General features: G+C 35.4%; 1 protein-coding gene across 6 annotated transcripts in view; it reads left to right on the forward strand.

The window, feature by feature from the left end:
* The first annotated feature begins 8,344 nt into the window (after positions 1-8,344).
* The window catches only part of FANCL (FA complementation group L), a 101,571-nt gene continuing 86,785 nt past the window's right edge, over positions 8,345-23,130 (forward strand). For 2 of the 6 annotated variants that reach the window (XM_058551181.1, XM_058551182.1), the window contains exons 1-3: positions 8,345-8,468; positions 20,181-20,239; positions 22,229-22,289. In XM_058551181.1, coding sequence (XP_058407164.1) covers positions 8,373-8,468; positions 20,181-20,239; positions 22,229-22,289 — 216 coding nt within the window. In that variant the 5' untranslated portion in view covers positions 8,345-8,372. The other 4 variants (XM_058551180.1, XM_058551183.1, XM_058551184.1 and 1 more) reach the window with 4 other exon arrangements.

Consider the following 23,130-nt stretch of genomic DNA (forward strand, 5'->3'; position numbering starts at 1 on the left):
AAGTCTTTGTAGCTGCTCACTCCATATTGAACATGAACTTCATCTCCTGCTGCAATAATTGGTTCATAACTTTCCTATATTATTTCCTGAGGTCATTTATTGTCCAACTAAAAGTGTAGAAAACTATCTTGTTAATTGTTGACAAAATAGTAAAAATATCCAATGTTAGCATTCCACTTTAGATTTCACAAATGCATTCTCATTAGGCAGAGTAACTGACAATGTGAATGAGATTTTCAAAGTAAGGTTTTTTCTGATTTATTATTCACACAATCCATATTTAACTGTAGTTGTTGTTGAACCCATTCATTTCTTACAAATCCATTTTCAGAATTGCAAAGGACCTTGGAGATGACTACGTGATTTTTTACAAAGTCAAGCATTTGAACTGCAGTTTCTCGACTCTCTTTTCATTATACTGTGCTTCCTCCAACTCAATAGATGATTTTAAGTCTGACAGCATCTACATTTATAAAAATCTTTGCTAATGTCATATTTAAAAAAAATTCATGGTACTGTTAAGTAACTTGCTTTACATAGAAAAATGAAAGATTCTTTACCTTTAAAATATCAACTAATTATCTAAGTTCCTTCTCTTTCTCTTGACATTGTTTTGCTCTTTTCACATATCAGGATTTCATATACACTTTTTATGTACCAATGTTGTATGCATACATACATATATATGTAATTTCAATGGCTTTTAGACATTCTATCATGTTCTATAACTTGACTATTTCCAACTTATTGGACATTAGGTTGTCTGCTATTTCTGTAAACATTTTGGATTATTTTCTTGGGATAGACACCCATAAGTAGTACTTGCTCAAAAAAATTAATTTTTATGGTTCTGGCTGTATATAAATAGATTGCTTTTTAGAAACATTTTACAAATTACACATAACTATCAGCAATGTATGCTTATATCTGTTTCCCCATAGACTTGCTAACATTGACTTTATAAAATTAAGATTTTGAAGAATAAAAAGTGTTACTAATTTTTTGATAAAGATACTTGAAATGTTTTTGTTATTTTGAAATGATTACATATATATAAAATCACTTCTGAATTTTAGAGTGAATTTTAATTTATTTTTGTTAATTTAGTTATTTCTTAAAATTTTGTAAAATCAGCTATTTTCACATTACAGATAATTCATGTTACTTTACTTGCTCTATTTTGTCTATAGATAGAAACAAGCAACATTAAGTAGAAACCAAATTGCTATTTTAGCAAATCCTATCCCTATCAACAAAGGATTCTTTAAGGGAATGGCATAAACCACAATCATATCTTATTTATTTTTCACAGCAATAAAGGACATTTTAGGATGGAAAATATACTTGTAATTTCATGGCTTCCTTATTCTATTCATAGCACATTTCATTACTGTATGGATCACACATAAGTTTCCAAAATTTAAAATTGGTTCTTTATTGCTTCTTATAATGTTATGTATTCATCTGATTTCTAAATCCTTAATACTTTCATAGATGATGTGTACTTCAGTTACTCAAAAAAGTATAAATTGATTTTAGTACTCCTTTGAAAGGAAAAATCATCTTGAAAAAATAGAAAATATAGGAAAACATACTATCGTATCTTTGAAAGTACACGTATTTATAATGGATCTTTAGTTTGAAAATTTGTCGTATAATGTATGCATTTCATTAATAATGCTATGCCAATAAAGTTTAAATCTTTTTTGTTGTTGCGGGGGAGGATTTCATAGTGTTGCAGAAATGGAAAGTGGCCCACCTCAACCATTCTGTCCTTTATTCTTACTAGCAGAATTCTAGGCAATGTATTTAGCTGAAAAACTGCATTTCTCAGACTCTTTGCATATAGTATGGCCCATGTGACATAAGACTTGTTCAACAGCACCTCTGGGAAAGTTATCATTGCCTTTCCATCTAGTGATGGTTAGAGCTCCAGCAGTGATCTTGGGATCATGAGAGAAAAGTTGTGAAATTTCAGCTCCCTAATATCAGACCCTAATTGGGATTGATCTTTCAGCTTTTTTAAAAAAAATGCTTCTCTCTTTATAGTTAAAATGATCTTCATATTAAGAAATTCTTTCAAACAACGATTTAACACTAATAAACTACGTTTATTCCTTTAGTGAATATCTTTTAAGTCTTAACTATGTGGCCAGCTAACTCTGAGCTCGGAACTGTAAAACCTCTGTGAGTTCAATGACTTTCAACTGACTGCACAATAGAATTAGATGTGAAAATATAGATTTACTAAGTCTAGGGTAATGATTTTCAAACTTTAGCTTGCATCAGAATCCCTTGTTAAAACACAAATTTGTTAACATATGCTTGTTAAAACAGATTGCTGAGCTTGTCTCCCAGAATTAAGAGATTTAATAGGTCTGGGGTGACATGTTCCCAGGTGATGCTGATGCTGGTGGTCCAAGGACCATACTTTGAGAACCCCTAGTTGAGGATACAGTCTGGCCCCTGCGTATTAAAATAGTTTAACACAGGGGCCGGCCCAGTGGTGTAGAGGTTAAGTTCATGCGTTCTGCTTTGGCAGCCCGGGGTTTGCCAGTTGGATCCTGGGCGCCCACCCACTCACAGCTCATCATGCCATGCTGAGGTGGCGTCCCATATAGAAGAGCTACAACTCTACAACTATGATACACAACTATGTACTGGGGCTTTGGGGAGGAAAAAAAGAGGAAGATTGGTAACAGATGTTAGTGCAGGGCCAATCTTCCTCAAAAAAAAAAAAAGCTTAACATGATTTTGATGGTTGAAAGCAGTATCAGAAACCCATAAATGAGAACTGGTAAGATTACAACTGTTCCCTCTCATCCCCTTTTATTTATCAGCTCAGTTTTCCAGGATAAAAGTGAGGCTTTGTGCATCTTCTTTCCTCTTTGGGTGGTACACTTTTCTCTTGCTTTCCTTTTGGTATCTTTGGGTAAATGGGGTTGACTAGCCACAGGCAAAATTTCAAAATAAACAGTCATTTTTCCCTTCAATTTTTCTTTCTGTATCCTTCACCCTCCTCTTAACAACTATTCTTTCCTAACCCTAAATATTTTTTCTCTTGCTCCCCACAATCTCTACTGTTGTGGCCTTCCTAGTTATGCACCCCCTGTGAATAGTTCTCGTCTATTATCCCACCCTCAGCCACAACACTTATTACCTGAGTTGTAATCTTTGCTAGGTGTTAGCTATGGGAGGACATTTCTTCCAGCTGCTCATCAAAAAATATGAGTTGACAATCTCTCTATAGTGACTTTGGTGTGGGGATGATGTTTCCCAGGAAGAGGGTCTTTTTGTGCTTTGCTAGAGAGGAGGGTTGTCTAATGACCTGGATTCTCCTATTTTACAGGGATTCAGGAGTCTTCAGAGACTTTTGATCAACCCATTTACCTCTTTATCTTTTGTTTAGACAATGACCTCATAAATATTCTCCTGATTCCAGTCCACCCCTGTAACCCATTAACTCTTTTAGCTGACTACGATCCTTTGTTCGCCTGCAGTTGAGTTGTGGGTGTCATTGCTTCTCGAGTTTATTGCCTGGATTGAGGTAGAAATTATGATTCTGGACCTGTTGTAGATGTCAATTCATTATTGGTAAAACTCACCTAACATGGGAGTTTGCTCCTAGGGAGTCTGAATGGGTTATAGTAGCTAGGATATCTCCTCCATACATCACCTACCAAACTCTGGTCACATAACTAAGTCTTTATAGTTTATTTATCATGAACATGTTCTTCTCAAGGCTTAAAAACTTAAAAGTAATGCCAAAATTATTCACTACATCACCATTCATGAACTGCTTTTTCATGTTTGGATAGAAAAACAGGCAAGAGCAAACTGCTCTTTAAAGTTAATCGATATTTTTGCAACAATCAAATTCAAAGCCCTCCCTGTAATTCTCAACTTTTTCAACTTTTATGTAGCATTCCACACTGCTGACCATGCCTTAATCTTGAATATTTGCCCTCCTGTCCTTTCTATGACACAGTGTCATAGATAATAGGATATTATTATTCTGCTTTTACAGTCTTTTAGAAGACTCTTTTGAATGGCTATTCTTCTCCACTCTTCCTTTATTTTGCATTTCCCAAGGTTCTGCCTACATCTCTCAGTAGACTCAAGCAATCCCTCCCTTATTCATCTCATTAATGTTAATGGCTGCCATCCTATCTTCTTCCATTATTGATGGGAACTGGGAGAAGAAACACCTGGGACAAAGCTGAAAATTTAGGCAATAAAATAGAGATGGATGCTAATTGGAATGGTGTATTTTAAATTTTAGTTAAATAATTTAAGACTAATAATTCTCCTTTAAAAAAATATTAAAACATAACAGATAAGGGAAAAGTCTCTTTAGGCCATTACTCCCGTTTCTTATCCCCTATCTCATGCCCCAAAAGTAACCACTGCTAGTAATATACTGTGTTTATTTATTTATTTAAATATAAATGGTATAATAGTAAACATACCAACATACACTCTGGAACTTGAGTTTTTCATTCATCAAAATGTTTTGAGATTTTTTTCCATGTTAGAACATATAGTTCTCCCTCAGGAATTAGCATTTAAATACTACTAGTTTTCATGACAGAGTATATAAAAGAAGTCATGGCTAGGATGCCTTGAAGAGCTTGAACTTCAGTGAGGATATACATGCAGTTTATTAGAGTGATTCCAAAATTGAAATAATGCTGATAGTGGTAATAGTTCCTTTGTTTTTTGATCTCTAAATATATTGAGTATTCTCTGCGAATTAGAGGGTGGCTATCTTAGACTGGGCTTAGACCATTGTAAACAATGGTCCCAGCACACCATATATGAGTCAATGGTGGTAGTGAGTATCCATCACTCAGTCTTGCATACCCAAGGATAATGGTTGAATCACTGAATTAAAAAGTCCTTATATGGTATCTCATCTGTTCTCTGGTGGCTGGATTTCTTAGATTACAGACTTTATCAATAGAGAATGCTCATTTGCAAATTCAAGTACCATGAACAACGACTTGGATATATTTTCCTTAAGGACTAAGATGATATCTAGCAATAAATTTTGTGAAAATCTCTAAGTCTAATAAGTTAGTTATGAGGATTCAGAGGCAAGGAGCCGATTATCTTTAGCTATTAGCTACATGGTCCAGTATATCAGTGGTAGGAGAGGTAAGTGTGATGAAGATGCCTTGTCCAGACAGGGGTCCATATCTGTTCATGGAAGACTAAACTACTATTTCAGGTTTCCAGAAGCTTCTAAGTCCGGAACAGCTTTTTTGAAGATGTGATAACTGGAAGCCAACAACATTTAGACTGTTAAGCAACAGCTCAGTGTAGTAAATTAGGATAGGGAATTGTAGGTTTTGAGGCTGGCCAAGTTAGGTGTCCCCAGAACTGTATTAGTTTGGTCTCTCTCTATATTTATATATGCATGTACACACACACATAGACACACAGAGCTAACACTTTGAGGAATTTACTTTCCTTTTCTGGACTTCTTTTCTCTAATCCATGTAACGAAGGCATTGGAGTGTGATATCTCTTTAAGATTGCTTTCATGGAAAACCTTTAGTTCCTGAGGAACCTGTTGGGCAAAATGTTCTTAGGCTCTCTTTCCTCACAATATGTGGATCTTGGGGAGAAAATGTTATGATTATATTCAGAAGAAAGATACTATGTTGGTAAATCCGTTATCAAACTTTCAAAATTAAATTCAGGAAAGTCCCACTATTAGAAGGAGTCATTAACAAGTTTAGATTAACTTCTCTTGAGTTTCATGATGGGAAGCCCATCTCCGCTATGTTTTATTGGAAAGATTACTAAATCTAGAATTTAGAAGACTTGAATTTAATCCTCAATGTATAGGTCACAAAGTCACTATCTTGAGCAACTTATTTAATATCTCTGAATATCAGTTTCCTTGTGTAAGAAATGGACACTATACTGGGCCAGCCTGGTGGCGTAGTGGTTAAGTTCGCACGCTCTGCTTCAGCGGCCCGGGGTTCACAGGTTCGGATCCCAGGCATGGACCTATGCACCACTCATCAATCCATGCTGTGGTGGCATCTCACACACAAAATAGAGGAAGATGGCCACAGATGTTAGCTCAGAGCTAATCTTCCTCAGCAAAAGAGGAGGACTGGCAATGGAGGTTAGCTCAGAGCCAGTCTTCTAATGAAAAAAATAAAAGTGGACATTATAAAAAAATCTACCTAAAGAGTACTGCCATCAAAACTAAATAAAATAACATGTGAAAGTGCTTTACACATGCTAGTTGTATTATAATTAACATAAATCCCACAAAGTCTATAATAGTGCTATACAGTCTGATTATTAAGATATTTATATCTTAATATAAATTGCATAAATTGCATTTATGCAATCCAACTCAAATAAATATATTGTGAGAAATTCCTTTCTTTCTCTGAATTCTTGTAACACTTGTTTTTGCTTTGCCTATAGGACTATTGGGTATCATTTAATTTAGTAAATAGTTAATGAGCACCTGCAATGCACCTGCAAGAAATATACTAAGAGATTAGGGAGAGCAATAATTTTAAGCAGATAACAAAGATTTCCAAAAGGTAGCATTTGAGAAAGACTTTGAAGGAAGGTTGGAGGTTCCATGGGGAATCTGTTGTGGTGGGGAAATTTGAGGTACTGGAAACAGCAAAGGTCTTAACTCAGATAAATTACAAAGTGCTTGAGGACTTGAGGACTATACGTCCTGTTAATCTTTGTTTTGATTCCACTGTTGTACAACCTTCACTTTATACCCATCACAAAACATATAGCATGTCATCCTTAATAAATGAGTTGCCTAATTGAGTGGGTGGTGTGTCATGCTCCGAGGTGGTTCTCAAACTTTAGTGTGCCTCATAATCATCTGGAGGGCTTGTTAAAACACAGATGGTTGGCCCCACTCCCACAATTTGGGATTCTCTAGGTCTGAGAGAGAGGTGTGAAAATTTGCTTTTCTGTCAAGTTCCCAGGTGATGCTGATGCTGCTGGTTCCAGGATCACATTTTAAGAACCACTGCTTTAGTGAAATTTATATCTAACTACTGCTGCAGCATTCTTGTTTTCCCCTAAACATCCAGAATACTGTTGAAGAAGTCTAATTACATTTTGAGGGCAATAAAGATGAGAGGGGGTATATCTTATTCATCTTTGCACAGCATTTGGCACCATTGTAATTATGTTTTGCAAATACTAGGGCTCAAAAATGTAATGGATTGAATACTGATTAGAATATCAAATAATCATGTGGCAAATATTAATAAGTTCCTTATTTAATCACCCTTTAGTAAAAGGGAATGGATAATTACCATTTCTGATCTAAAAAATGTATAAAGAGGGTTTTCAAAGAAAAATTAACTTTGCTTCATTACGTCAATCAGCAATCTTTCCTCAGGTTTTGCCTTAGATATTTGTGAGCGCAGTGCACCAGAACTGGGTCTGGTGCTGACTTGAGTCTGGAGATAGATATATATATATGTCTCTCAAATACAATAATATCTGATAAGCCATAGAACTGTATTATATTGTATATAATATATTGAATGGATTATAACACTTATATAATAATATTATTACACACAGAACAATACATTATTCTGTTTGCTGAGGGCATACAAGAGACCTTATAGAGTAGGCCAACAGGAAATTGATTATAGCAATGAAGGCGAGGTGAGGCAGGTCAGAGTAAAAGAAGTACTCTAACACCCAGACTGTAAAAACCATCTTATGCTGGAAGAAATGCAACTGCAAAATTGTAGCAGTCCTTTCAACAAAATCAAACAAAATCATCAAAACAATTCTTGGGAGGGCTGGTCCCAGGGCACAGTGTTTAACTGCGCGTGCTCCGCTGCAGCTCCCGGGGTCGCAGGTTCAGATGCTGGGTGCTCACAGAGGCACCCTTTGTCAAGCCATGCTGTGGCGGAGTCCCATATAAAGTAGAGGAAGTTGGGCATGGATGTTAGCCCAGGGCCAATCTTACTCAGCAAAAGGAGGAGGATTGGCATCAATGTTAACTCAGGGCTGATCTTCCTCTCAAAAAAACAAAAAACAAAAAAAACCCAATTCTTGGGACAATCAAGGCTAGAATGATCTTGTTTAGTCAAATCTGTGAACCTGAGAACTATCTTCCCGCCCACCTCCTGTTGGGGCCAAGGATGCCTCCTGCGAGCCGCATTTAGTTTGGCTGGGCCTGATCCCGCGTGGCCCGACTAGCCCTAGACCTTCATTGCCGCGCGCGGAATCCTCGAGGCTTTTTCCCGCCAATGCGCGGGTTGCAGTCTCCCGCGTCCGGGGCGCAGGCGGGATTGCGCATGTGCGAGCCCGGCCCGCCGATAGCCCGCCTGCGGCTCCACCGACCGGTAGCCATGGCAGAGACGGAAGCGAGCCTGTTGCGCCAGTTCCCGCTGTTTCTGCCCCAGAACCGGGCGAAAACCGTGTATGAAGGATTCATTTCGGCTCAGGTACCCACCCAGTTGTTGCTCTCTCGCTAGGAGAGCCTCCCTCTCGCGGCGCAGCTCCGCCCCGGGAAGTCTGTGACCCGAGGGGTGAGGGGCTCGGACTTGTGGGGATTGAGAGGGGCGGCGCGTCACGGCCCCTCGGAGACTAGAGGTTTGAGAGCTGCTGCCGTTGCTGGAAACCCGTCCCTCGCCACCGGCTCCACCCCTGGGCCTGGGTCGCAGACCTGGACCGGGCGGGAGGGAACTCGCGCGCGCGGAGTGAGCAGGGGGCGGGGCGGAGGGCCACGCCCCCTCCCCCTGACTGCGTTGTGCCTCCCTCCAAATTCAGCATCTGCCGCACATTTAACTGTCCTTTGTTTTTTTTTGCAAGTTTTTGCCTATCTCGATGCTAACACCCCGCATCCCCACGAAGGTTGGTGGGCGTTCACAGGGGAGTCCGTGCTAATTATATTCGTGTTTCCTGTAGAAAAAACATTTTGGAGGAGAACTGGGCTCTCTGCTAAGTCGTGTGTTCCTGAGCACATCGAGTAGCGATATTTTGTGGGAAATCTTGACAACAGAATTAATTACCTTTGCTGATTCCAAGGGGCCTCCCTTGTGGAGTTCTTTACACGTGGTAACACACGTGTACGGTTTTGAAGTTTACAAACAGCTTTCTAAGTACACGATCTCGCTAAATCCTCAGCCCTTTGAGGCACAAATTTAAAAAAATCATTTTTCACGTTTATAGTTGAGTAAATCAAGGCATGGGAAGGTGGAGAGGTTGTTACTTGTCCATGATCGAAACAATCTCTTAAAGTCAGGGTGACTCCACTCCTGGATTTTTCCCTTCTACATTGCGCCAAGAAACCTTAGGTTAGAATTTTGAATATAGGTTTCTGTTCCCTATAACACTCAATATCGTGCCTTCTCCCGCACCAGCACACATACTTTTTTTTTTCTTTTTGTCTTTTAACATTGTTTATCAAGTTCTGCCCCAGGACAGACTGGTGAAACCACACATACATTAACCACCGGGAACTTGCAATATAGGTCAAGAATAGATCAAATTGTTAGCAGTACCTTCTATCTATAAAATGTAACACATGACCAACTAATCTGAGGCTTTGATTTGCTACCTGAAGTAAGGGAAACTTCTGAAGAGGAAAGAAAGAGTCTCATTTTTTAAACAATTTGACATAGAAACAGAACTGTATTTTCTGGGAAAGTATGTGTGACTCTCTTATAGACATGCAAATTTTCAATTATTTGAACTAAGTTATCACACAGAAACAAAAAATTATGCAGTTTTGTCATGATGAATTTAAAATTTAGTAATTAACCAGATAATTTGAAAAATACCATGGTAATCAATAAAAATTTTCTGTTCTCAGAATTTTATTATTTTTATTTTCTGAAAGGAAAATGAATAATTGCATTGCTCTGCCTTACCTTGATTAACACTCCATTCAGCAATCCTGGTTAAAACAGACATTGTCAGTGTTGAAAGAGGGGAATGGAGGTAAAATTTAACTCTTAAATTATAGTGATTAAGGCAGTGGTTTCACCTTTAAAAACATTTGAATATTGTGTATTTGCAAACTTAATACTTAATTTAACTTTAAAGAGAAGCATATTTCATGCCTCTTTTTTGTGGTATAATTGACATACAACATATTAATTGAAGGCGTACAACATAATGATTTGATATTTATATATGTTGTGAAATGATCACCACAGTAAGTCTAGTTATCATCCATCACCAACGCATAGTTACAGAATTATTTTTTTGAAATAAAATTTGATGAAAAATTTTAAGATCTACTTCTAATCTACTTTTAAGATCTACTCTCTTAGCAACTTTCAAACATGCAATACAGTATTATTAACTATAGTTGCCATGCTGTATGTTACATCCCCATGACTTATATCATAACTGGAAGTTTGTACCTTTTGTCTCCCTTTGCCTGTTTCACTCACTCCCCACCAACACGTATTTTTTGAAGATAGGGGACATATCCTAGGAATTACTCTATGTTTTAAGTCTCCTCAAAACAAAATAATCTCAAAAATATTGAGTGAATTATCAAATCTCTTGGTAAATGAAATTTTTACCCACCTCTAAGAATATTAGGTGTAGAACTAATCAGAATACACTGTGATTAGGGAACGGTTATAGACGGTACGTTGGGACTTCTTCATTTGTCTTCAAATTCATTGTGACCATCACAGAAAGTAGAGGTTAAAATTCATTATTACTTCTGGAATAAAGTTAATCCACCTTTTCCTTCTTAATTGGAAGTACTAATCTTGAATTACCTAGTTGAAAACATGAATCACTTTCAGACCACAGTTAAAAAAATTGAAGAGACATTACAAAATTACATTTTGTATTTTGTGTGTCTGTATCTGCTAAAGCCTCATAGAAAACTGTAGCCATCAGAATTGAGATTAGATTAAATTTTTTATGACCTTTGCTGTAGCTACAATTCTAGTTTGTACCTACCTTAAGCAGTTTATTGAAATCTTAACCTAAACAATTTAACATTGTTTTTTTTTGGTGGAGCTGATTTTGTCTAAAAATGTTTGTCTTGTATATAATTTCAGGCTTACAGAAAACTAGCAAGAATGTATGAAGAATTCAGTAAACCCTTTACCCAGATTCACCATTTTACATTTATGCCATTTGATTTATGATTCTGTGTGTTTATGTGGGTGGGTGTATGCACACATTATTTTCCTGAACAGTTTGAGATTTAAGTTGCAGACATAGTGGCCTCTTTCTTCCTAAATACTTCAGCGTATGTTTCGTGAGAACAAGGACACAGTCATACATAACCTCTGTACGTTTATCAAGAGCGGGGAATTTAATCATGATATAATACCATTATCCAATTTCAGTCCAAATTCAAATTTTGTTAATGTTGCAATTAAATATTTTATACCCCTTCCCAGCCCCCTACCGTCTGATGTAAGATTTCACAGTTACATGTAGTTGTATCTTTAATCTGGAATAGTTCTTTAGTCTTTGTTTTTCATGAACTTGAAATTTTTTAAGAGTTCAGGTTGGTTATTAGGTAGAATGTCCCTCAGTTTGGATTTGACGGATGTTTCCTCATTATTAAATTCATCATCATCATATGCAATTTTGGCAGAGATTGCTAGAGACAGAAAGAAGGTTGTGTCCTTATCAGGGCACATGGCGTCAGCAGGTCTCATTATTGGTGGTGTTACCTCTGATCACCTGTTTAAGGTGGCATCTGCCAGATTTTCCTTTTGTAATAAGTCTTGCACACACACACACCCTAGTTGTAGCATCCGTTGTTTGAGTCAGTTAATACTGTGATGGTTGCCAAATGATGATTTTCTAGCTCATTTCTAACTCTAATCATTTCTTCTATATTTATTAATTGGCATTCTATGATAAGGAGTAGTTTTCCCTTTCTCATTTATTTATATCAGAATGGACTCATGATTTTAAAAATAGTTTACTTAGTGTGTTATAATCATTACTTCCCTTATTTATTTTGATGCTTAAATTGTCCCAGATTTGGCCAGTGAGAGCACATTTTTATTGATACAAGTTTTTAAGGCTTTGCATTTTCTTCTCATCACTATTTTAAAAGTATCTTGTAGATACTGACATGTAGTCTTTTATCATCATTTTTTAGAACTTATATAATTTTAATTTGTAGTCCCCCTGCACCCAGGAGTTATTTAATAGAAGATTTAAAAAATTTTCTCATGGAAGGTCTATTTTGATTTGTAATTTTGTTATTTTCTAGTTTTATTGCATTGTGATTAGACAGTGTTTGTGAAAATTCTACTCTGTGGAACTTATTCATCCTTTTGTGTGTGTGTGTGTGTGAGTGATCTGTATGTGATTAAAAGAAGGTGTTTTCTCTATTATCAGGTTATTCCTTTCCTCTTGAGTGAGTTTTGATAGCTTGTTTCTTTCAAGGAGTTGGTTCATTTCATCTAGGTTTTTGAATTTATTGGCTTAAAAGTTATTTATAATATTCCCTCATTATCCTTTTAATGTCTGGGATCCGTAATGATGCGCTCTGTACTGGTTATCCTTTGCTGCATAACTAGTTATTCCAGACCTTAATGGCTTTAAAACAACAAAAACTTATTATCTCACCTTTTCTGTGGATCATGAATTCGGAAGTAACTTAGCTGGGTGGTTCTGGATCAGTGTTTCTCATGAACTTGCAATGAAGATGTTGGCCAGGATGTCAGTTATCTAGAGGCTTGACTAGGGCTGGAAGATTTACTTCCAAGATCATTCATTCACACAGCTGTTGGCTGGAGGCCTCAGTTTTTTACTGCTCTTGGTAGGAGGCCTCAGTTCCTCACCACATAGACCTCCATAGTGTTGCTGACTATCATCACAACATGGCAGCTGGCTTCCCCTAGGTGAGTGATACAGCAGAGAGATCAAGCAGAAAGCTGCACAGTGCCTTTTTCGCCCTCACCTCTGAAGTTACACTTATTTACTTCTGCTTTATTCTGTTTATTAGAAGCAAGTCTCAAGTCCAGTCCATGTTCAAAAGGAGAGAGATGAGGGAGCAACTTTTAAAGACGGAAGTATCAAAGAAATTGTGGACGTATTTTATAGATACTTCCAGTCCTCATTCCTGTTATTGGTATTTTGTGTCGTCTTTCTTTTTTTTTCTTGATGCGTCTGGATAGAAGCCTGTAAATTTTATTGATCTCTTCTGAGAACCTACTTTTGATTTCATTGATATTTTTCTCTTGTTTTTCTGTTTCATTGATTTCTGATCTTAAGTTTCCTAGGTTTTTCAGTAGAAAATTAGGTCATTGATAATGAGACCTTTCTTCTGCTGTATAATAGACGTTTAGTGCTATAAATTTCCCTTCAAACATTGCTTTAGCTGTATCACACAAGTTTTGGTAAGTTGTATTTTCCTTTTTTTTTCAGTTCAGAATATTTGTTAATTTCTTCTTTGACCCATGGGTTATTTAGAAGAATGATACATCTTTCTAAGTATTTGAGGATTTTCCAGATATCTTTTTGATATTGATTTATAATTTAGTCACAGAACATAATCTATATGATTTGAATTCTTTTAAATTTATTGAAACTTATTTTATGGCCTACAGTCTGGTCTATCTTGCTAAGTGTTCTGTGTATACTCGAAAAGAATGTGTATTCTGCTGCTTTTGGGTGGAGTGTTTTATAATGTCAGTTGTGTCAAGTTGGTTCATAATACTATTCAAGTTTTCTATGTCCTTACTGATTTTCTGTATACTTCTTCTATTAATGAAAGAGGCTATTGAAATCTCCAACTATAATTGTTGATTTTTCAATTTCTGCTTTAATTTCTGTCACTTTTTGTTCCATATATTTTGAAGTTCTTTAATTAGGTACATAAACTTTAGGATTGTTAAGCTCTCTTGATGAACTGACTCTTTTATGATTAGGAAATGACCCTTTTTATTCCTGGTAATAATTTTTGCCCTGGAATCTGTATTTTTTGCTATTAATATAGTGACTCTCGCTCTCTTTTGATTAGTGTTGACATGGTTTATCTTTTTCCATTCTTTATTTTATGACTTTTTGTGCCTTTATGTTTAATGCTTTTTATGGGGGGTGTTTAGACCATTTATGTTTAATGTGATTATTGATTTGGTTGGGTTTAAACCTAATATGTTGCTATTTATTTTCTAATTATTCCATGTGTTCTTTTATTTTTTTATCTTTTCCCTATTTTTCTGCATTTTATATTAATTGAATTCTTTTTTATAATTGTATTTTATCTCCTCTGTCAGCTTATCAGCTGTTTTTGTTTTTTTTTTCCTCCCCCTAAGTAGTTGCTTTAGGGTTTATAGTATATATCTTAAACCTGTCATGGTAAGTAATATTAGAATTCCATTTTATATGCACTATTGGTTTATCAGCTATATTATTTTTTCTTTTTTTAATGTTTGCTCTAGGGTTTACAATATACATCTTTAACTTATAATCTGCTTTCTGTTATACCACTTCCCTTACAGTATAAGAATCTTAAAACAATATACTTCTATTTCTCATCTCCTGGCTGTTGTGCTAATGTTGTCATATATTTTATTTCTATTTATCTTATAATCCTCTCCATACACTGTTATTGACTTTTTTTAAACAATTATATTTTTTTAAATTAATAGACTTTTTGTGAGGAAGATTGGCCCTGAGCAACACCTGTTGCCAATCTTCCTCTCTTTGTTTGAGGAAGATTGTCGCTGAGCTAACATCTGTGCCAGTCTTGCTCTGTTTGGTATGTGGGATGCCACTGCAGCACGGCTTGATGAGCAAAGTGTAGGTCTGTGCCTGGGATCTGAACCAGCGAACCCCGGGCTGCTGAAATGGAGTGTGGGAACTTAACCACTATGCCACTGGGCCGGCCCCTAGACTTCTATTTTTTAAGGACAGTTTTAGAGTTACAGAAAAATTGAGCAGATGGTGCAGAGAATTCCCACATATACCATCCCCTTCCCTACACAAACAGTTGTCCCGTTATTAACATCTTATATTAGTATGGTACATTTGTTGCAATTAATGAACCAATATTTGTACATATTATTAATTCAAGTCCATACTTTATTCAAATTTCCTTAGTTTTTACCTAACTACTTTTTTCTGTTCCAGGATCTCATCCAGGATACCACATTATCATATCTCTTTTGGCTTCCTTTGGCTATGATGGTTTCTTAGACTCTTTTCTTTGTTTTTGATGACGTTGACTCCTTTATGATTATGAAATGACCCTCTTTATTGAGGACCACTAGTCAAGTATATTGTAGGGTACTACTCTACTGGAATTTGATGTTTTTCTCATGATTAGACTAGTGTTATGGGTTTTTGAGAGGAACATCACCAAGTTTACCATTTCATCACATCATATCAAAGATACATACTATCAATATGATTTCTGATTGTTGATGTTGACCTTGATCACTTGGCTTAAGTAGTGTTTGTTTCTCTACTATAAACTTGCTCTTTTTTTCCCTTTCCATGCCATACTTCTTGGAAGGAAGTCACTAAGAGCAGCCCCCATTAAGTATTGGGGAGTTATGTTCCTCCTCCTTTAAGGTGGAATATCTGTATAATTTATCTGGATTTTTTCTACATGGGAGATTGGTTTAACTCCCCCATTTCTTAATTCCATCATTTATGTCAGTATATTTTCATGGATATTTATTTTATATTTGGGTTATAATCCAATACTACTTTATTTGTTGCTCAGATTGTTCTGACTTTGGCACAATTATCCTTTAAAGAGATTTTAAAAAATAAGGAAAAAGGTCTTTTATATTTACCTCTAGATTTACTGTTTCTGGTACTCTTTGTTGTATATCCAGATTTCTATCTCATTTCATCTACTTTCTTCGTGAAGTTCTTCTTTTAACATTTCTTGTAGTGCTTGTCTGCTACTGATGAATTTTTTCAGCTCTTTTATGTCTGAAAAATTGTTTATTTGATCTTTTGAAAGATAGTTTCACTGACTATAAAATTCTAGATTGACTTTTCTCTTCTTTAGTATTTTAAAAATGTTGCTTCACTGTCTTGCATTATTTCCTATGAGAAATCTCTACTTTTTCTTATCTTTGTTCCTTTGTAAGTAGTGTGTTGTTTTTCTTTGGCTGCTTTTAAGATTTTTCTTTTTATCATTGGTTTTGTTAATTTGATTATGATGTACCTTGGTGTAGTTTTCTTCATGTTTTTCCTCTTTAGAGTTTGTGGAGCTTTTTGGATCTGTGAGTATGTATTTTCATTTAATTTGGGAAAAACTTCAGCTATTATTTCTTTAAAAATTATTTTGTCTCTCTCTCCCCTTTATCGGGGACTCCAAATACATGCATATTGGACCACTTTAAGTTGTTCCATAATTCATTGATAGTCTGTTCTTTTTTTTTTTTTTCAGTTTCTTTCTCTGTTTTATTTTGGATGTTCTATTTCTGTGTTTCAGGTACACTAATATCTTCTTTTGCAAGGTGTAATCCGCTGTTAATACCATCTAGCGTTTTTTTCTTCTCAGACATTTTATTTTTCATCTCTTTGATTTGAGTCTTTCTTTATATCTTTCCTGTGTCCATTTAGCATGCTCATGCTTTCCTCTACCTTCTTGAACATATGAAATATAGTTATAACCTTTAAAATTTTTTTAAGCAGTTCTGTCATCTGCCATTTTTGTATTTGTTTCTTTTTGTTTTTCTCTTTATTGTGAAAGATTGTTTTCCTGCTTCCCTGCATACCTGATATATTTTGATTGGATGCCAGACATTGTGCATTCTACCTGTTGCGGCTAAATATTTTTTATTTTCTTAAATATTCTTGAGATTTGTTCTAAGCTGCAGTTAAATTACTTGGAAACAGTTTGATCATTTCAAGGTTTGCTTTTAATCTTTGTTAGGCAGAAACAGAATAGACGTTAGCCTAGACTAATTTGGCCTTGCTATTTTATTAAGGCAATACTCTTCTGAGTACTCGATTTGATGGCTCTTACAGTACGAGCTTTTCCACTCTGGCTGGTCAGAACATGACTACTCTCAGCTTTATATGAGCTCCAGTATTGTTTTGCATGCTCCATTCTCATGGTTCCCCAGCTTTGGGTGGTTTTCTCACATCCATGCAGCAGTCGCTACTTAGCTGACGACTCCTTTTGAGGAATCCTCTGAAGTTCTCTAGGTTTACTCTCTGTGTGTCTGTCTTCTCCATGTATTTCTCTCTTCTTTGGTACTGTACCTTGTGAATTCTACTTGCCTTGGCCTCCCCTGACTCACCCCTGTCTTCTCTCAGATCTGGAGAATGTTGGGCCCTCTGTGGTTCTCCATCCTTGCCTTGCAGCCTGAAAATTCTCCAGGCAGTAAGCCTGGACAATTACAGAGATTTTTTTCATTTGTTTCCCTTTTTTCAAGGGTCAGTGTCCTGTACTGCCTATTGTTTGATGTCTGAAAATCATTATTTTATATATTTGTCCAATTTTTTAGTTAATGTGGAGAGGTAAATCCTGTCCCTGTTATTCCATCATGGCTAAAGAAGTTCCCTTTCCGTTTCTTAAAAGTTCTATTCCATTGTTGCTTTTTTAAAAAGAATTCTTCCTTTGAGAAGTCTGATGCCAGTCTTATTCTGTTTCCCATGTAAGTTATTTGATCTTTTTCTTAGAAGCTATGGACTTTTTTCTTATTTTTAAAGTCTGTATATTAAGATATATCTCAGAGTGGGTTGTTATGAGTAACTTTTCTCATGTGTCCAGTTGTCCTTTTCAGTATGTGAATTTCCAGAAAATATACTTGGATTATAATTTTAAATATTCTTTTCTACTATTTTGATTTCCTTTTCAAGGTCTCCAGTTCTTTGTATATTGGATTTTCTTTGCTTGTTTTCCACTTCAGCTGCTTTTCTCTGATGGTCTTTAATTTTTTTTCTCATTTGGTAATGTTCTTGCTTTTTCTTTGCCTCTTATGAAATTTTTATTGTACTCTGTTGTCTCTTGAGCACCTATTAATTTATTCTCCCATTTTAATATTATTTTGTCTTTTTCTTAATTTTTTTTATAATTTCTGTTCTTTTTAAATTTCTGAATCTGAGTGCAATTTTTAATAATATATATAATTCAATATTGTAATTTGTTTATGCCTTGTGGTTTTTGTTTGCATGGGGAATTGTCATCACCTGAAATGTTTTGATTCTCTTATTCTGATTTTGTCTCATAGTAGCTTGGCATTGATGAAGACAATATCCGTGTTTGTGAACAGTTTAGCTGTTTGCAATAGTTTGTAAAATCCCTAGTTCAAGAATACTCTCTTCTGTTGGTGAAGCAAAGTGTAGTTTATTTAATGGATGTTTTTTTGTTAGTGCTGAGGGAGGACTTGAGTGTTTTTATTTTTTTATATAAGATCCTAATTTTCCCTCTCTTCTTTTTTCCTTCTGACACCCAGTTTCTGAAGGATCTCTCTACCTGCCTTTTTACTATCGTCTACTCTTACATTTCTTTTCCAAGATGAGCTCCTTGACTTTTGTGTTCATATTAAATCCCCTCCTTGTAGTCAGTGCTATGATTAACCAGATCTCTTTATTATTTTTGCTCTTAGTCCCATCCCCTCTTTTCTTCTCCTTGCATTTTTTTCTGAACCCCCTACCTCTCTAAAAGAACTTGCTGTGGCAGCCCCAGAGTGGAAGCCACTGGAAAATGGTTTATATTTTTCTTCCTATAGGTAATTTGAAATTTATAGTACTCTCTGACTTCTGATTTTTGCTGGAAATGTGGGATTTTTGTGGTTTTATTTGTTCTTAATATTGATCTATATAGTTTTTTGGGAGGATGTATGGCAAGATTCAGATTTAGGCAACTGTCAGTACTTTTGTTCCCTGTAAGTCTGGAAAATCTGCTTTTTGAGAGCAATTAACATTTTTTATATGCTTTAATAAAAAAAGCTAATTTGGGACATTTTCTTGAGTCAGAAAAGTATTATGACATGTGACATGGCATTTGACCTTTTAAAATGGCTGGATTTTGCAAATAAGGGACTGTGGAATTTTATTCTTTCAGAGAGCAGATCAGTAGAGTAGTTTTACTATTTTCATGTAAATTTTGAATTCCAGATTGTTCTTACACCTATGTGTGGGATGTCTATAAAGTTAGGTTGAAGTTACTACATAATACCTTTTAGTGCTTTAATGAAATAGTGAATTATTGTTACTTGACCTTTTGAAAAGGTCAGTAGTACATTTTGTTTCATTTTTTTTAAAGGACATTTAAATGTAATGAAAGTCAGAACTGTAATATTACTGTGAAAGTAAAGGTTATGGGGTACATTTAATTGTGTTCCTCTATTTTTGAAACTGCTTTGAGGGAGACTGTGGTCAAATTCTCATGGTAATTGTTTTTCGAGAATTTTATTACTCTTTTTTATTTTATACTGTTGGAGTAAAAGATTATATTTCTGTTTGTCTTTTTATGCTTACCTTTACTCAGATTTCACGTGTATTATCCTATTTAAGGTATAAAGTTTAAGCGGCTTACCCATTCACTTTCTCAAGAAAGTAAAACTGAATATATTTCTCAGAACAGTCCTTCTTTCCTTAGAAAGACTTTTGAGTAAAATTTGGTATATTCAAATGTATAGGTAGTGCATATTTAAAATAACTTTGTATGTTAGCGATTTTATTTATTAAAGGTCAGTGAGTATGGGAGAATTAGATATACTCTGATTTATGAAAATATTTGTCTGTATATTTAGATTGTGTAACTAAATATATTTTCATTTTATTCTACTTTAGAAAATTGAAAATATGAAGCCTGTAGTGTATTATATATTCTTATTTTACACTTTTTTCTTCCATATTCAAAGTAATTTGAAAGAATTTCCTTTTTCATGAATTTATTTCCTAAGAAATAGCATTTAAATTTCTTCTTTATGTCTACATTAACAATTTCTTAGTATTTCTTATGTTTCTGTGAGTGACTTTCTCTTTAAAAACAAAGTCCTATCTTAGTCTTTTGATTTCCCAATAATTACAAAGTTTCTGATAGACATTTTTGAGTTATTTTCCCACCAATGCAATATTCTGTTGCCTATATTTTAACAAGTATCAAGATTTGGATCAAGTTGATACCTTTTAGGAACTAAAGGAAAACATTGCCTTTTCTATGTGATTCTGTGCTTAACTTCTCTTAACATTAAGTGAAAGATGAAAATTTGAGTGAACCTTTTCAATATTTTCTACAGGGAAGGGATTTCCACCTTAGAATATTGTTGCCTGAAGATTTACAATTGAAGAATGCAAGGTGATGTGGTGTGTTGTTATAGACATGCATCTTGGTGGGATGGGCAGGTAGTTAATTTGGTATAAACTGATTCTAGTTATTAGAGTTTTACCTAAAATGCTTATTAGTCAACCAGAAACATTTCTGATTTTCTAAATCACTGTGCATTTGTAATTGATTTTTCTTGCTGCTGAAGTGCTTTTCAAAGGTAACACATTAATTCTCTAATTTTTTTTCATTTAAAGAACAGTGAACAGCAGTTGTGTAAACTTCACTAACAAGTACTGAACTGAAGTATAAAGGGAGAATACAAAAGAATTAGAAGACTTTGTTTTCAGCTTTTGACTGATGTTAATTATGTGCATATTCAGTCTCTGGGAAGACCCATATTATCAGTTAAGTCCTGGTATAAATTAGGTATCAACATGGACTATTTATACAGAGCCTATCAAGGAATGTCAAGAGACAGACTGGAAATTTAGGTAGCACCCAAAATCTTATTTCTGCTCCTAAATATCTCTGGGGGTAGAGTGGAGGAAGAATCCAGAGACATTTATGAGTAGAATTGACAGGATTTTGTGACTGATTAGAAATGAGAGATAAGAGGGAAAGAGGAGCAGAGGATGCCTTCCAAGTTCCTGGCTCAGATAATTAAAACAGAGGAGAGGTCGTGGATGGTGAAGTAGAAGAGAAATTGTTTTAAGACATATTGTGTGTGAAATATCAGGAGGAGATATTTAGTGGGTAGTAGTGTATTGGTGTGGAACTCGAGTGTGAGACTTGGAATGGAGATGGATATGGAAGTCACAGTAGGCATGGGATTTAGGGCTATGAGTATGGATAGACTTTCCAGTACCTGCGTGTGTGGGGTGAAGAAGGAAAGCCAGTGACAGAACCTTGAGGGCATACCAACATTTAAAAGACTGGTAAATAAAGAGGAACTTGGAAGAAGACGAGTGACTAGAGAAGTAAGAGGAAAATCTTCAGTTGTCTCTGAAGCCTAATAAGGAGAGGCTTAAGGAGGGAATGGTTAAGGTGCTGAGTGTTTTGAAGAGATCAGGTTAGATATGAATAGGTTTCATGTAGTGGCAGAAGCCAGGTTGTGTTGGGTTTTGGAGTGGGTGAGTGGGTAGAAAGGAAATGTAAACAGTATAAACTACTTTGAAGAAAAGGAGTGACTAGAAAGGGTTTGAAGTCAAGGAAGAGTTTTTTTTTCAGGTGAGATTTGCTTGAGCAAGTTAATATATTAAGGAGGAAATACTAGCAGAAAATAAGGGTACCACAGTAACAGGATAATTAATGAATAGATGTGATGAGGTCAGTGGCAAGGGATGGAGAGTACAGTTAGAGAGGAGTTTCCCATGGGCAGTTGAATGAGCTGCTCTGCCGCTAAGAGAGGAGATAGGGGTGAGAGACCAAGAATGGAGGGAGTCATGATGGTTTGAAAAGACCGTGGTCGGGAGAGAGGCTTTCTCCTTCTAGGTAAGTAAAAGCAATGCTTGGAAGAGTTACTTATCTAGCAATATTGAGAGCACAGCTGAGGTGAGCCAGTAGATGGATGGACATTAACTTATCACTACTTACACAGTTAAAAGTATATATCCTTTTAGTTACATTAATCTAGAATTTGAAGATTATATTGCTACATATGCTTTCTCAAATACAAGTTCTGTATATTATGATCAAAACTATTGGTTTTTTTTAATCTACCTTGGAGAAGAATCTAGTTCAATAGAAGACTTTGCTTTGGATATGTTAAAGTTAAAAAAAGATGTACTGTTTGCATGTCATTTACTGATTGCAGTTATTTATATTTTGAAATAAAATGAGTACCGACAGTTTGAAGACGAGACTTTCAACAGTATCAGTGGTAAAAATTTTATTAACTTGTCAGAATTATGTTTATGTCATTCTTTTTTATGTACATGCATGTTTGTGTTAGCATACAAATAAGTTTTTTCTTTCAATTCTCAACAATGAGCAAACCATTTTGTTCTATTACAATTTTAGATTACTATGTAGTTGGCAGCTGAGAACAGTACTTAATGGATACCATCAAATAATACAACAGGTAAGTCCTTTAAAAGGTTTATGTTTTAAGCGAGGGTAAGAAATTACTAAATTTACTCTTTTTTAAAGATCTACTTTGCAGAATGTTGTAACAAAGTGGTTTAATAGTTGCTGCATTTTGTAGGTTATATCTGTATCAAATATTTTAATGATCCATATGTTATATAAAATGTTTTCAGTCTCAGAATCCTTAGCACATCTCCAGGCAGCATTTGTGTTGCAGCTGATTTCCATCCTTGAGACTTTTGGGACTTCAAACGCATTCACCCTTACCCACATCCATCACTTTCTGAGTGATTTTTTTTCTGCTGAGCCTGAATAGTGGTGCTACAAAAAAATCCCAGGACCTATTTAGGAGTTGTAGGATATCTGTGGCAAAAAAGGGATCATGGTTCTAGATTAGCAACAGAAAAGGTGTGGTGGGAATCATGTAGGATCATGTCTATATACATACTGAGAGTTGATGTAAAGGCAGCATAGGTGAGATATAGGCAGATTAGTTTATTCTTTTTTTTTTCTGTCTGGAAGTTTTTACTTTTGACCACCTTCATCCATTTCGCCCACCCCTCCCGTTTAGTTGTTCTTAACGTTTAGGTTCCTCTACCGGAAAATTTCGTAAAGATTAGAGAAAGTTAAAAAAAATCACTGTTACTGAAGCAACCGAAAATAATGAAATGCCTCTTTTAGAAAAATAAATATAAGTGGAACTGCATTTCTTTTGACGCTTTATTCATTTGTATGTTTTTCTCGATTTCCTGTATTTTCTCTCTTAAAGGCAGGTTATTATCTATGATAACTGACAGTGACAGTCACTCTCACATAAAGCATTACTGAACCACAAA

This window comes from Diceros bicornis, chromosome 12, assembly GCF_020826845.1.
Source record: "Diceros bicornis minor isolate mBicDic1 chromosome 12, mDicBic1.mat.cur, whole genome shotgun sequence".
In the NCBI taxonomy this organism is placed as follows: Eukaryota; Metazoa; Chordata; class Mammalia; order Perissodactyla; family Rhinocerotidae; genus Diceros; species Diceros bicornis.